The sequence below is a fragment of the Sinocyclocheilus anshuiensis genome, unplaced genomic scaffold, assembly GCF_001515605.1.
Source record: "Sinocyclocheilus anshuiensis isolate Anshui unplaced genomic scaffold, SAMN03320099.WGS_v1.1 scaffold472, whole genome shotgun sequence".
NCBI lineage: Eukaryota > Metazoa > Chordata > Actinopteri > Cypriniformes > Cyprinidae > Sinocyclocheilus > Sinocyclocheilus anshuiensis.
The window spans coordinates 558,164-571,820 of NW_015557102.1; the positions used below are offsets into that span (position 1 = coordinate 558,164).

A 13,657-nucleotide genomic window follows, 5' to 3' on the forward strand; every position below is an offset into this window, starting at 1 on the left:
CTGTTCTTCAATGTTTAATTTATGTTTGAATAAATCCATCAAGTTTTTATGACAGCCACCATTATGTTTATATTTCAGAAAAACGAATTGAAGTGGAAATATTATTATGTAATTGTAACTTTATTATTTTAAAAACTTAATTAAGTGTAAATTAACAAATCAGTAAATTTTAACCTTCAATATTATAGTAATGTTGTACCAACTGACTCTCGTGTATATTTTACAACATTAGTTGAGATTTTTTTCCCTTGAGAAAATTTGGCATGTACTGTACCTGCTATATATCCAAAATAATCGATGTCGAATCGAATCGCAAGCTTGTGAATGAGAACCGAATCGAATCATGAAATTTGTGTCAAAACCCAGCCCTAATAGAAAGTGATTTTGGCCTCTTCAGAAACTACCCATGGATTAAACCAAGTATGGGGAAGTCGTGGCCTAATGGTTAGAGAGTCGGACTTGTAACTCATATTGAAACTGTTGTAAATACACAATTACACAACACAATAACAAGTAAATACACAACAAATTAAGTTGATCCACATATGACAGCCTCTGAACTTGGTCAATACTAATCTTATTAATAGCCTACATTTCTTCCCCACCGCAGAAACCACCACAGGTTCATCAATGACATCAAACTCAATTTTTTTAAAAATGGCGTTTATCGCGTTTTGGAACCAAACTCTTCATATTCATTCCAATAAATATCCATTCATATAGATTACCTTTATAATGTCTTTATGACCTTTTTGAAGTTGAAAATAAGTTGAAAATAAAATGGTGAAAAAAAGTTTATTTTTAGGTGAAATATCCCTTCAAGACCGCAGGTAAGAAAATGTCCCATTGTTAAAATATTTTCTGTTCAAAATCCAAAAACAGCAGTGATGTCTTTGTAATATCTGCATACTGAATTACAATTGGTCATCTGTCTTGAAATTACTGAAATTTCACGGTGGGTGGAGCTAACTAGTGTGAAATGAGGAAAAAAGAATCTAAGAGGCCAAAAAAAAATTTGACGACACGATTTCTCGCTTGATATTTTATCAAGTTGCAGTTATGGTGTGTGATGTTCACACACTAAACCTACCTGGGATTGTGTGCACCTCATCTAGTATAATGAGCCCCCACTCCTGACTTTTCATCCACTCCATGACCCTCTCAGCCTCCCATGAGCGTTTGGTGGTGTGGCCCAGCATAGAATAAGTACTAATGGCCACCGAGCAGCCGATGGGTTTGTCTTTTGCATCTGAAGTGAAACGGCAGATCTGGGAGTCATCGATGGTGGACCACATCTTAAACTGAGCCTTCCACTGTTCCACTGACACAGAGGAGTTTCCCAACACCAGACAGCGCTTACGCACTGTGCAGGCAGCAGTGACGCCCACCAGTGACTTTCCAGCACCTGTGGGACAGAACAGTAGAATAACAAAAGACCTCAATGTCGATTCAGTTCAATTTATCTCAATAATAACAACATTCAAAGAGCTTCTAAACCCTAGTTGCTCTGGTAATGTAGTCTTAAATTCTTTGATCTTGTACATTTTTTTATGCTTTGTAAGCTTAAACAGTTGGTTAAAGCTGTGAATGATATTATGATATTATAGCTGTCTTGGAGTTTTAAGACTAATTATAATAACTGTACAATTTCCAGCAATTATTTAAAAAAATTTCAATGACTCGCTGTGAATGATATTATGATATTTATGATATTATAGCTGTCTTGGAGTTTTAAGACTAATTATAATAACTGTACAATTTCCAGCAATTATTTAAAAAAATTTTTTTTCTATTTTTTATAACCAATAAATTTGTATAGAAAAAATTATAAAGGTATAAAACCTTTTTTTTTTTTTAAATAAATTTAAATTAAGGAATCAATGTAACAATTATACATTCAAAATAATATATTAATTATAAATTTACTTACATAAAATCTGTTAAATTCATACCATTGTTAAAATGTATAATTTTTTGTGTTTTGGCAGAGCAAGCACAATAATCCCTTTATGGTGCAGAAATTATTCACTTTATCTTCAAAGCACAAGGTTTTAAAGTAAAAAAAAAAAAAAGCCTCTTTTCATGTAACAAAATAAAGAAATTGTGCATTTCTTGAACCCAGGCAATGAAAAAAATGCTTTTAACTGTTTTGGAAAATGAATATTCCATTAATAATTATTAAAAATACATATCCAGGTGTTTTCCCACACTCTTTGTTTAGGTTTTGTTTTTTTTCTGGGGTGCAAGACATGGTTTCTGTCATTAGTTTAAGTTGCAAGTCAAGGAAACGTACAAAGATCTTGTGTAGTCTAATTTGGAGGTAGAACTACTAAATTTCAGTAAAGTCTATATCATAATTGTTGCAATGAGGGCATTGATGGAAAATAGTATGAAATGACTCATTTCATATGATTTCATTACTCTTCCCAAATATCATTACTAAATTGTATAATTACATTTTCCAAAGCCTTGTCTGACACCCTACAGTCCAAGACTAGGCATCAAATGCTTCTGGGAAGAAATGATTCCAACACTGTACATAAGTTAAGAGATTAATTACCACAAGGCAGGACGATGACTCCAGATCGAGCTCTGCCGTTCCCAAACATCTTCCTTAGACTCTTTTCCTGATATGGTCTCAGCACAGCAGTGGGCTTCAGGTCCATGTTGATGTCTGGGTTTACCGTGTCGTTACGGAAATCATATTCAGCCAAGAGAGGATATTCTAACTGAATGCAACGTTTCTGAAGCTCCTCTATCATTTCCTAACAAGTGCCAGCACAAATAGGAAGAAACAATTAGATTACTGTGCATGAAATCTTCACTGAATAACCATTTGAACTAAGCCAAGCCTGTCAGAGGAACAGTCAAGGTAAATTAACCCTAAACTCACAATGAAGTAACATTCTCATTCACACACCTGACGGATCTCAAAAGACACTGTTTGTGTCTCTTCCTCCTCCTCCTCCTCTTTGTCCATCTGCTCGTAGTAACTGAAGATGTCCTCTGGCACCTGATTTCCTGTGCACTGCCCGTCTGCAGGCTGGGAGGTGGATGGACCACCATTGTCCTGCTGAGACTTTGAGATCTGGACAGGACGATGGTACCAGAAATGGGCCTTAGTTTTGCTCCACTGTAAGTGTCTTAATGTTTCCACCTAGACAACATGTTTTGTGCTCATACTTACTGCAGATTTGCTAGAGATGGTCTCAGTGATGAGCTCAGTCTCCTCACCCTCAGCAGACCGAAGACGACAGTCCCGAATCACTGTGTCCTGTAAGAGCCTCTGAATGACATCAGGGAACGCACTCTCCACAAAGTACCTGTTCTCAACACACACACACAAACTTAACCATCTGCACTATTAATGCCATGTAGTTGTTGCAGTGTCTAGTTTTTATGAACTCACCAAAAAGTCTGTGGTCAGTACAATTTTTATACTTTTACATAGCAAGTCAAGGATGCATTAAACTGATCAAATGTGACCCTGGACCACAAAACCAGTCATAAGGGTCAATTTTTCGAAATTGAGATTTATACAACATCTGAAAGCTGAATAAATAAGCTTTCCATTGATGTAAGGTTGTTAGGATTGGACAATATTTGGCCGAGATACAACTATTTGAAATCTGGAATCTGACTGTGTAAAAAAAAACAAAATATTGAGAAAATCGACTTTAAAGTTGTCCAAATGAAGTTCTTAGCAATGCATATTACTAATCAAAAATTAAGTTTTGATATATTTACAGTAGGAAATTCAATAATTTTGACCCATACAATGTATTTTTGGCTACTGCTACAAATGTATCCCAGCGACTTAAGACTAGTTTGTGCTCCAGGGTCACAAATGTGGCAATAAAGACATCTACAATGTTACAAAAAATATATATATTTCAAATGAATGCTGTTTTTAACTTTCCATTTATTAAACGATCCTGAAATAAAGAAAAAAAAACAAAATAAATCCACAAAAATATTCAGCAGCAAAATCCTCCACTAAGTGTTTAAGCATCAGATTAGAATCGTAAAATGATTTCTGAAGGATCATATGACAGTGAAGACTGAAAAATAGCATTTAAAAAAATATCAAAATAGAAAACGGTTACTTTTAAATTGTAATATTTCAATATTACTGTTTTTACTGTATTTTTGATCAAATAAATGCAGCCTTGACACTCTTTTAAAAAACATTTTACAAAAATCTTACTGAACCGTAGTCCACAATAAACAATTAAATTTCACCATTAAATTTACATTTATGCTTCTGAATCAAGTACATGCAATCTTAAGATTCAAAGCTAACACTTCACATCCAAGTTCAGCTGAATCCAAAGAGTATCCCTAGCCAAACAACACCTAGTCTCGCGTAGCCAGACCTTCAGACTGACGGCTGAAGGTGTGGAATCCATGGCAGCTTTCATTGGCCAAGGCCCGCCCATGAGGCCGTTTGACCGACATGTCAAACAACCAATCACAGTTCGTTTCAGCGTCACGTTTCGGGGCGTGGAAATGTCGCCACAATAACAGACCGGTGTATTTTAAAGATTCTGTGCCGCAAACTTTAAATATTTCACATACTTTTGAAAATCCAGTTTAGTTGATCCTGATAAGCGCTCATTGTCACAGTTGTAAACGCGACGGCTTTCTACATTCGTGAGGGGGTTTGGCGTCACGGCATCTTTGTTTCCAGGCGGAACCTTATAGAACGCGACACACAAGTCTCCCGGAAATCCTGTATAATTCAACCAATCCGATGACGACTTCGAAACTCCTGAAGTGTTTCCACTTTTGTGTGCCGTATGCATCAGCATTAGCCAACGGTCCGTGGGCGTGACGTCTGAGGCTGAGACTAAACAACACCCAACTTCCTCTTATCTAAATACTATCTGCTATGCTCAAAACACCACCAGATGTCAGAACTAACATCTAAAACATTCAATAGACCATAAGTGATATGTAATATTCAATATACAACGTGCTCATACATATCTAATTATTTAACCTTTCTTTAGTAAGAAGTAAAGAAAGAGGAATCTATGTAGAACGAACTGACCTGTTGTGTTTCAGGACCAGTTTGACTTTACCGTAGCTCACTGTGCACAACTGCAGGAGAACAGAGAGAGTAAAAGAGTGGCTTTGATATATAAAAATTGTAAAAAAAAAATATATATATATATGTTACATAACATTTATGCATTTAGCAGATGCTTTTATCTAAAGTGACTTGCAAATGAGAAACATGCAATTCAACAAAGAGTTGTAATACACACTTTTTTGGAGTGTGAATGTGCAAGTGCATTGGTTTAAGAGTATGGAATGGTTCCCACAATCATGGTTCACACAGACTTCACTTCCAACACACACACACACCTTTATAAACTGCACTATGCCGTCTGGCACAGAGGTCTTGCTGAGTTTCTGCAGGTACTCTATGATGTCAGAGGTCTGCAGGCCGACACTCACAGCGGCGTATAGAGAATAAGCCGTCAGCTTGTACTCGTGCACATGGGTAGGTCTGCACACCGGCTCTGATATGGCCACCAGGAAGTCCTGAGCGTATTTATACACGGGAGAGAAAGCCTCTAGGAAGATGTGACCATCAGGAGCCTACAACAGTCAAACACATACATAAAGGGATAGTCGTAGCTTCTGTTGTAACTGCCTAATAAATCAAGGATCTTTAGTCTTACCACCCATAGGGGCCGGGAAGTGTGGTCATTCTTGAGAAGCATCTGTAGTCTGTAGTCTTTGGCTCCATACTCATCCAGTTTAGTGCTGGATTCATCCACCTGCTTCCCAGCAGCTGCTGGAACAGCCTCCTGAGACTCACTGCCCATCACCTCTTCATCATCCTCTTCCTCATCATAATAACGTTTCTTGGACTTTTTATCTAAAGTGAAAAAAAAAAACCAAAAAAACACTTAAGCGATTTTAGAAGATCTGGTTATAGTTTAAACCTTGTCTGTGAGTTCCAAAAAAAGAACCTAAAGACCTCGCTGGTCAGGTGTTTTTAGCAATAGTTTAAGTTAATAGCATTTAGAAACAATATCTGGATCTAAACTTTAACATAATTTTACAAGGAGTGTCTATGATGTAAATAATATACTTAAGAATATTCTTAAGTGCGACTGTGAATGTAATGTGAATGTAACAATTATTTTTTATTAAATGCAGTTAATTGAACCCACCCAAGTATTTCTGTAATTTCATAATTACTAATATTGTCATTGAAATATGATTAAAATGTACTGCTGAATGCACTGACAAGCATTTATAGTAAACTAAAATGTAACTTCTGTTGAAACTTGTGTCATAAATTTTAATAACATTTTAATTACACATTTGCAATTATAGTACAATCTATTACATTTAAAATAACTTTAAATGTAATATCAAAAACGAAGTTAAAATTGTAATCAAGTACTTCACATGTATGTTGTACTGAACACATATAAGTGTACTTCTTCAAAGCATGACAAAAGATCATCAAAATATAATGACTTAAGATGCAAAGTAAAACTTTTAATTGGACATTGCAAGGTGTACTTACTTTCTTTAAGCACCCTTAAGTGCCGTTTTATTTCATTACAACTATATTATCTGCAAGTATGTTCTTTATTAGTGTATATATACACACAATCCACCTTTATAATATATTCACTTTAAGTACACTATAAGTGCAATATAAGTAATGGTATTTCATTTTCAAAAGGGAATGGAACAGGATTGAGCACTCCTGATTTAAGAGTCTGTTTAGATGTATGTATACCATAATGTTTATATGATATTACTTTTGAACAGAAATAAGCTCATGGTTATCTTTAAACCATAATGCCTTTGTAATGGTTTCTGCTGCATTAGTTAAACACGGTAGATAACAGCAGATCTTGCATGGTCCATCAAACTTTGATTAAATTGTGTTTATTTCTAAAGCATGGCATCCATCTTACCTCGAACACTCTTATCTTTCTTCCCCATGGTGTCAGCCCTAAAAAACACTCTCCTGTTGTGAATTCAGTGGTGGTTTAACACATTTGAATACAAAAATTGCAGGATAGATTAGGACGTCACTGCTGCAGCGGCCATGTCCAGCACGCTTTCTCTACGGATAAACCGGTTGAGAAATGTAAACTAACCCAGAACTCTACCGCCACCTGCCGGCTGGACGTTCACTGACCGCTCTCGAACTGGCGCGAAATAAAACACATTCTCCATTTTAACTGTAATTTAGAATTTATTTCACTTCAGTACAGTCCCGAGATCAACATTATCTGGAACAGTATCATATTTAAAGACAGGACGTTATGCGTGAAAGAACAAACAAAATATATCATTTCAAATTCAAAATTATTAAAACTACAGAACTCGTCACAATTTACCACACAACTAACCAACAATTGAACAATTTTAACTTTTATGATTTGTTATGAAAAGGCAACAGAGTAAAAACTGACACATGACTGGTTTCAGATGCTGTATTGAGCATTAAACACTGAATATCACTGTGAACAATAAACATAAGACTATGTGCCTTACTCATAAAACATGAGCAGAACTTATTGATTTGTGTGTAAATCATCGGTAAACCCGTTATGTAAATTGTCACATTGAATGAGGTTGGATGAGACCTAATTCATTGAACAGAAGCTCATCAAATTAGAGCAAATGATTCTTGAAACCATTCATTCATATGTAAAGCACTCCAATGAACTGAATGTGACAATGTACATAAGAATAGCTTTACACATGATTTGCACAGCAATTTGTTCATGAACTATGTGTTTGTCTCTCGTAAGGCTGTGAGGTTTTGTTGTATGTTTGTAGCTGGTTCATAAAGTAAGAGTTTGTTGTTGGTTATAAAGTAAAAGTTGATGTTGCTTATGTTCCCAATGACGATTCCAAAGTAAAAGGACAGCTGGCACCAGAGAAGACTGTTCTACGCTCCTGCATCCGAGACACATGCCGAGTATCTGTATGTGTAGAGTTTGTTATCTGCTCCTCCACTCAAAATCAGCTAGAAACGAAAGCAGACAGAGAAAAGAAATTGTGATAAATCCACAGAAATATACTTCAAGTTTACTCACTTTTAAAGACCCCATGAAATGGTTCGGCATACAGTTTTCTTTACCGTGTTTTCTATTGAAACAGGAAGTAGGTATAGGACAAATCCTTACAGACTAATGGTTCTCAACCTTTTTGACCCTCTTTTTCCAAGACAATATTTAAAGGCCCTCATATCTAAGCTGACAAGTACTTCTGGTTGTAATAAAAACACATAAACTCAAAACTATGATGTCATTTCAAGATTTAGTGTTATTAACATTTTAATTAAGATCATGTTAAAATAAGTAAATTGTAAACAATTTTCTGACTTACTGGGAATTTGTTGAGGACCCTGGTTGAGAACCATTGCCTTGTACTATGCCTAATTAAACACTTTCAAAATAACATATTCTGGGCATTTTACCATAAACAATTGTTAGGCGTGCAAACCAACAAATAATTTTATTGTGACTATAGAAATTGCCAGGAGGAAGCAAGCGCTATTCATATCTTAGGGAGACAAGACATTGCCATTCTAGAGCACATTTTATCGGTCCCAAACATGCTAGCAGTGTGCTAAATCATGCTAGAAATATGCTAGCATTGTGCTGAATCATACAAGCAGTCCTAAGTCATGCTACCAGTGTGATAAATCACGCTATACAACATGCTACTTATGACATAAAACATGCTAGCAGTGTGTTAAATCATGCTATCATGCCATCTTTTTAAAATTTTTGGAAGTTTTTTTAAACTTTCAGGCTAGGCTTTCCCAAGCCAACATCAAAGTTTGTCTACAATTAAAATGTTTATCGCACAGAATATTAATTTTGATGTGAACAACCCATTTGATTTCTTGGCGTATTTAACAGTGCTGGTAAAACAGACAAATATTTGAATGGTTTGTCATACCCCATTCTCTGTCCAGTCAACGCACATTACTTTGTCTTCATGGGCAGCAAGATCATACAGTGGAGCTTTACAGCTGTAAAGCAGAAACCAGGACTGTTAGGGACAGACATGTGGGAACAGGATGGTGTTGGGTTATAATGTATCTGTAAGTCGCACACCTCCTTGTGTCCCACAGTTTGACCACATTATCTAGAGATCCGGACACCAGCTGATGCTCGTGAGATGGAGACCACCTGACTGCCGTCACCCAACCGTTATGGGACGTTAGAGACAGGAGAACTAGAGAGCCGTCTGGACAAACCGAGAGATATGAGCAATGACAATACCTTAGTATGAAAGGGCATCATTATATGGGATCTCTGATAGTGACCTTTAGATCTTGGGTCCCATAGACGCACATGTCTGTCGGTGGTGCCCGAGGCCAGACGGCGACACAGTGGAGAGTATGAGATACAGTTGAAAACCTTACTGCCCGTCTGCAATGCAAGAACATCAGTCTGTAAACCCAACAGTCCTTAAAGGTAATGCGTGTATATTTTTCACTTCTTAAAATACATTCTCCTGACCCAACTTAATATGCAGAGACTAGTAGTAAGCAGAAAACACTGTGATCAGCCCAACAGATCAACAGTGGCTAAACCAATGGTGTACAACTTTCCGTTTGTCTGTCCAGTGGCAGAAGGGGAAATTTTCAGAAACAATGTATGAAAACAGTCATTATTTTATGCTTGGTGACACCAGTGGTGCAAAAACTACACACTTCACTTGTCCAGAAGCCCCACCCATCACAATAATTATAATAATTATTACAAAAATTATTATAATAATTAGTAGTAGTATTATTATTCAAATTATTATTTATAAATAAGTAAAAGAGACTAAGTTATAAGTAAAAATGGAAAAAAGTATCAATAATAAGCATAAACTGTTGTTTATAATTATTATTTATAAATAATTTATAAAATACATGTAACCTTTAATATGTTATTTATAAATTATTTAGAAACAACAACAACAACAATTACAATTATTATTTATAAATAGTTCATAAATAACATTTGATTATGCTCTCCTGTCCACATCTGTGACACAATGCAGACACTAGAGAACTGAAAAATGTTATAATATGTTCTTAGAGGGGAAAAAATGAAATCACTTTCACACAAAAACAAATGGATCTAATACTATATTTCTATGATGAACTGGTGTCACTCACTATTGCATTCTTCTGTCCACCAGTCTCTGCATCCCATAGACGGATGGTGTGATCCCATGATGCACTGCACAGCTCCTCAGCGTCCATCCAGAGCACAGAGGACACTGCCTCATTATGACCAGAGAAAGTCATGAGGGGAGTCTAGAGCAGAATAACAAGAATTTATAAAGCTGCAAAGTGTTAATTAATAACAAGTGTCCTTGTGTCAAGAGCATGCATAGATACCAACCCGCGTGAGCCCCATCTGCTCTGTTTTCTGTTTTTTGCGAGGCCTGTTGGGTTCCTCGATCTCATCCTCTTCCTCTGTTGGCACTGAGGACAACAATAATACAAGTCAGCTTTTTTCTAAAGAATTACTTGACATCATTTCATTGCTTTCTTTTTTGAAGGTGGATGTTTATCTTTTATCTTTCTGAATTAAACATCTCATTGAATGTTCTAAAGAAAACATACCTGCTGACCATATCTTAAGCATTTTGTCCCATGAGCCACTGCAAAACTGAAGAGAAAACAAAACATTAGACATACACACAGTATGTCTAGCAAGCTAAATGTATGATGTTGTTTTTGGTTAACATTAGAAAAGACAAACAGACAGAAAGAGTAGCAAACACACAAACCTTCGTCCTAGTGGGGTCGACAGCAACTGTGTCTACACTTCCCGCGTGTCCACGGCAACAGTGTCGGGCCTTCACTTTGTTCCGTTCGGAATTCCACTCCCATAACATGATTGTTTGATCCAGAGATGCGGACAGGAGCAGAGAGCTCAGACCATCTAGAAGCCACAGAACCATCAAACAGAAAAAGAACTGACAAATTCAGAAACCTAATGCATCATTAGCTCTCAGATTAACACTCATCAGATTCATACAAATTACATTAGGCATCTCATACTGTAAAGATTCTAACCTCTCTTCACCCAGGCTACATCCTTCACAACATCAGTGTGTCCAGCCACAGTCATCACTGCCTTCCCTTCCATAGACCAAATCCGTGCAGTCTTATCATACGAGCCTGTGAGGATCCTGGGATTCGGGCAGAGGAAATAATTTTATATATCAGCCACAAAACTGTCCAAGCAAATTGATTGTGACTTCTGTTTAGTTTTGCATGAAATGCACCATTCAGAATCTGCCTCCACCGAGCTGATCCAGTCATCATGCATGATACACTCCTCTGGCTGTGGGGCTGTGAACTTCTCAACATATTCTATTTCCACCACGTCTTCCTGTAAACACACACATACAACACACTTGAGCATTTAACCAAACTGCAAATATATTTTTGCAAGTTGAACAGATTCACTGTTTCACTTTCATAGCAGTTTAACCATTAAACACAGCTTGAAAAGAGTTAAACAATTGCACCAATTCATATGGATTACTTTTACGGTGTCATTTTTGTTTACAATTTGAATCTGAATCTACAATCTGAAATAACAGGTTTTTTTAACTGTAATACATTTTAAAATGTAATTTATTCCTGTTATGGCAAAGCTCAATTTTAGCAGCGATTACTTCAGTCTTCAGTGTCACATTATAAGACAGAAATCATTCTAATATGCATATCTGATGTTCAAGAAATATTTATTTTATAATTCACAATGTTGAAAACAGTTGTCCTGCTTATTATTTTAATGTTTTTACACATTTTCCAGGATTTTTGATGAAGAGACCATTCAAAAAAACATTTGTTTGGAAATAGAAATCTTTTATAAAAATGTTGAGGCAATATTAAAACAAAATTTTCATTTGAGTTCCAAAGATAAACAGAAGTCTTACAGATTTGAACAACAAGTGGGTGAGTAAATGATGACAATTTAAATTTTTGGTTTAACTAATCCTTTAAATTCAGTCTTAAATAGTCTGACTGAAACAATATGTTACTGTCAAGCAATCTGATTGGAGCTTGTAATTGTTGTGCGCATAATATGTCAATGAACAGACTGTAGGCAGTCCATAGATGTGTGCTGGCGAGACTACATTAAAAGCATTGCCATACCGTTGAGATGTTCTCTGTCTCCATGCGACTGGCCAGTGAAGTGCGGAGAAACTGACCTTGAACCAGGAAATCAAACTCAACATGTTTGTGTCCATCTGTAAAAAGAGACATGAGTGATGTGAATTTAATTAAATGACAAATAGAAGGGAAATATGATCAAGCACGGCCGCTCCAAAAGTCAGAATCTGGGGCTGTATTACAGAAACATCCTAACTTGAAATCCCAACCCATCCTATATGTTTAGTGACCATGGTCATTTCATTGAGGAAATGAGAATATCAAGAATTAAAGGGGTCATATGATGCTTTTTTAAAGATCATTATTTTGTGTATTTGGTGTAACAGAATATGTTGACATGCTTTAATGCGTTTCTGTATCCTTATATCAATTGCTGAACATTGTGAAGTTACACAATGTTTAGAAAATTATTTTTAGTGTTATGGTAGGCAAGTATGCTGCAACATAACAAGGTGAAAACACGTGATCAAAAAGAATGAATGGTAAACAAGCTGACCATTCTTAGCTTCCAGCAGTTTGTTGATGACAGCACTGAGGTCCGTCACCTCCGAGGCAGCAGGGATGGAGAATGGAACATCATCTATTAGATACCTACAGAGAAGAGCATGAGGAGAACATCTTACATCTAGTACAAACACAGCCTACATCTGCTTATATCAAAAACTGTTAAAAACCCACATCATTTTGAGCACAGCTTATAAAGAAACGACTTTCACTATATAAACAAACACTATGAATACTACTAAGCAAAATCAGCTGGATAGCTCATATCTAGCTAAGCTAAACGTTTCAGCTGTTTGTATTATGCACACCAAATATACTCACTTTTTGTTTTCGGTGAAGAACCGGGCCTGTACCTGCGACATTTTATCTTATTAGACTGTAACTATTAAGAAAACACATGTGATTACTGGCGAACTTCACTCTGTATGGAGCCCCTTTGCCACCATGTGGTACCCAATGCTTGTGAATGAAGACGTGACAGTCGATCACAGAGCAATCGATGGTCGACAAATGCGCTTGCAACTGTTTATGTCTGAGTTGGGTTACATAGGCCTACTTTGAAAATATAAAACGACTTGGATTTCCAGTGAAAAGACGGTATAAATTTGGTAGAGTGTGATTGTTGCAATGCAGACCCATTTTAAAATAACGAGATGCTGGACAATGGAAATGTTTTGCTGCTCTCCCCTGCTTCTCAGATGTTTTCCCGGGAAAAAAAAGAAAAAACACAAATAGTCAAATGTCTAGAGTTAGAAAATAGATCACAATGTCCGAGTGAGACAGTCTCACACAGTACTCAGATTTACCCAAATCCACATCCCAAAACACTTTCACCTCAAAATAAAGAAAACAAAGCAAGAAACTACATTTTACATAAAAAAAATTAAACATATTATAAAGGTCATTAAGATATTTTCAATGAAACATTAAGTAGATACAATCCTGTCCCAAAACAGTTTTGTT

At 36.2% G+C, this 13,657-nt stretch overlaps 2 protein-coding genes across 2 annotated transcripts in view; both read right to left on the minus strand.

Moving 5' to 3' along the window:
• LOC107677608 (TFIIH basal transcription factor complex helicase XPB subunit-like) overlaps positions 1-7,121 on the minus strand; it is a 16,428-nt gene extending 9,307 nt beyond the window's left edge. The window contains exons 1-8 of the mRNA XM_016472563.1: positions 6,951-7,121; positions 5,691-5,890; positions 5,371-5,607; positions 5,054-5,103; positions 3,188-3,323; positions 2,921-3,088; positions 2,561-2,765; positions 1,091-1,405 (exon numbers count right to left, since the gene is read on the minus strand). Of these exons, the coding sequence (XP_016328049.1) occupies positions 1,091-1,405; positions 2,561-2,765; positions 2,921-3,088; positions 3,188-3,323; positions 5,054-5,103; positions 5,371-5,607; positions 5,691-5,890; positions 6,951-6,978 (1,339 nt within the window). The 5' untranslated portion in view covers positions 6,979-7,121. The remainder of the gene's footprint in view (positions 1-1,090; positions 1,406-2,560; positions 2,766-2,920; positions 3,089-3,187; positions 3,324-5,053; positions 5,104-5,370; positions 5,608-5,690; positions 5,891-6,950) is intronic.
• Positions 7,122-7,214: 93 nt separating this feature from the next.
• wdr12 (WD repeat domain 12) lies at positions 7,215-13,210 on the minus strand. Its single transcript, XM_016472561.1, has 13 exons — positions 13,016-13,210; positions 12,687-12,781; positions 12,173-12,267; positions 11,293-11,399; positions 11,081-11,196; positions 10,792-10,946; positions 10,625-10,670; positions 10,401-10,483; positions 10,172-10,312; positions 9,326-9,431; positions 9,114-9,246; positions 8,956-9,028; positions 7,215-8,014 (listed from the first exon to the last, which is right to left on the minus strand). The coding sequence occupies exons 1-13, from the start codon at positions 13,054-13,056 to the stop codon at positions 7,937-7,939; spliced, it is 1,269 nt and encodes a 422-aa protein (XP_016328047.1). The 5' UTR covers positions 13,057-13,210; the 3' UTR covers positions 7,215-7,936.
• Between the last annotated feature and the right edge of the window lie 447 nt (positions 13,211-13,657).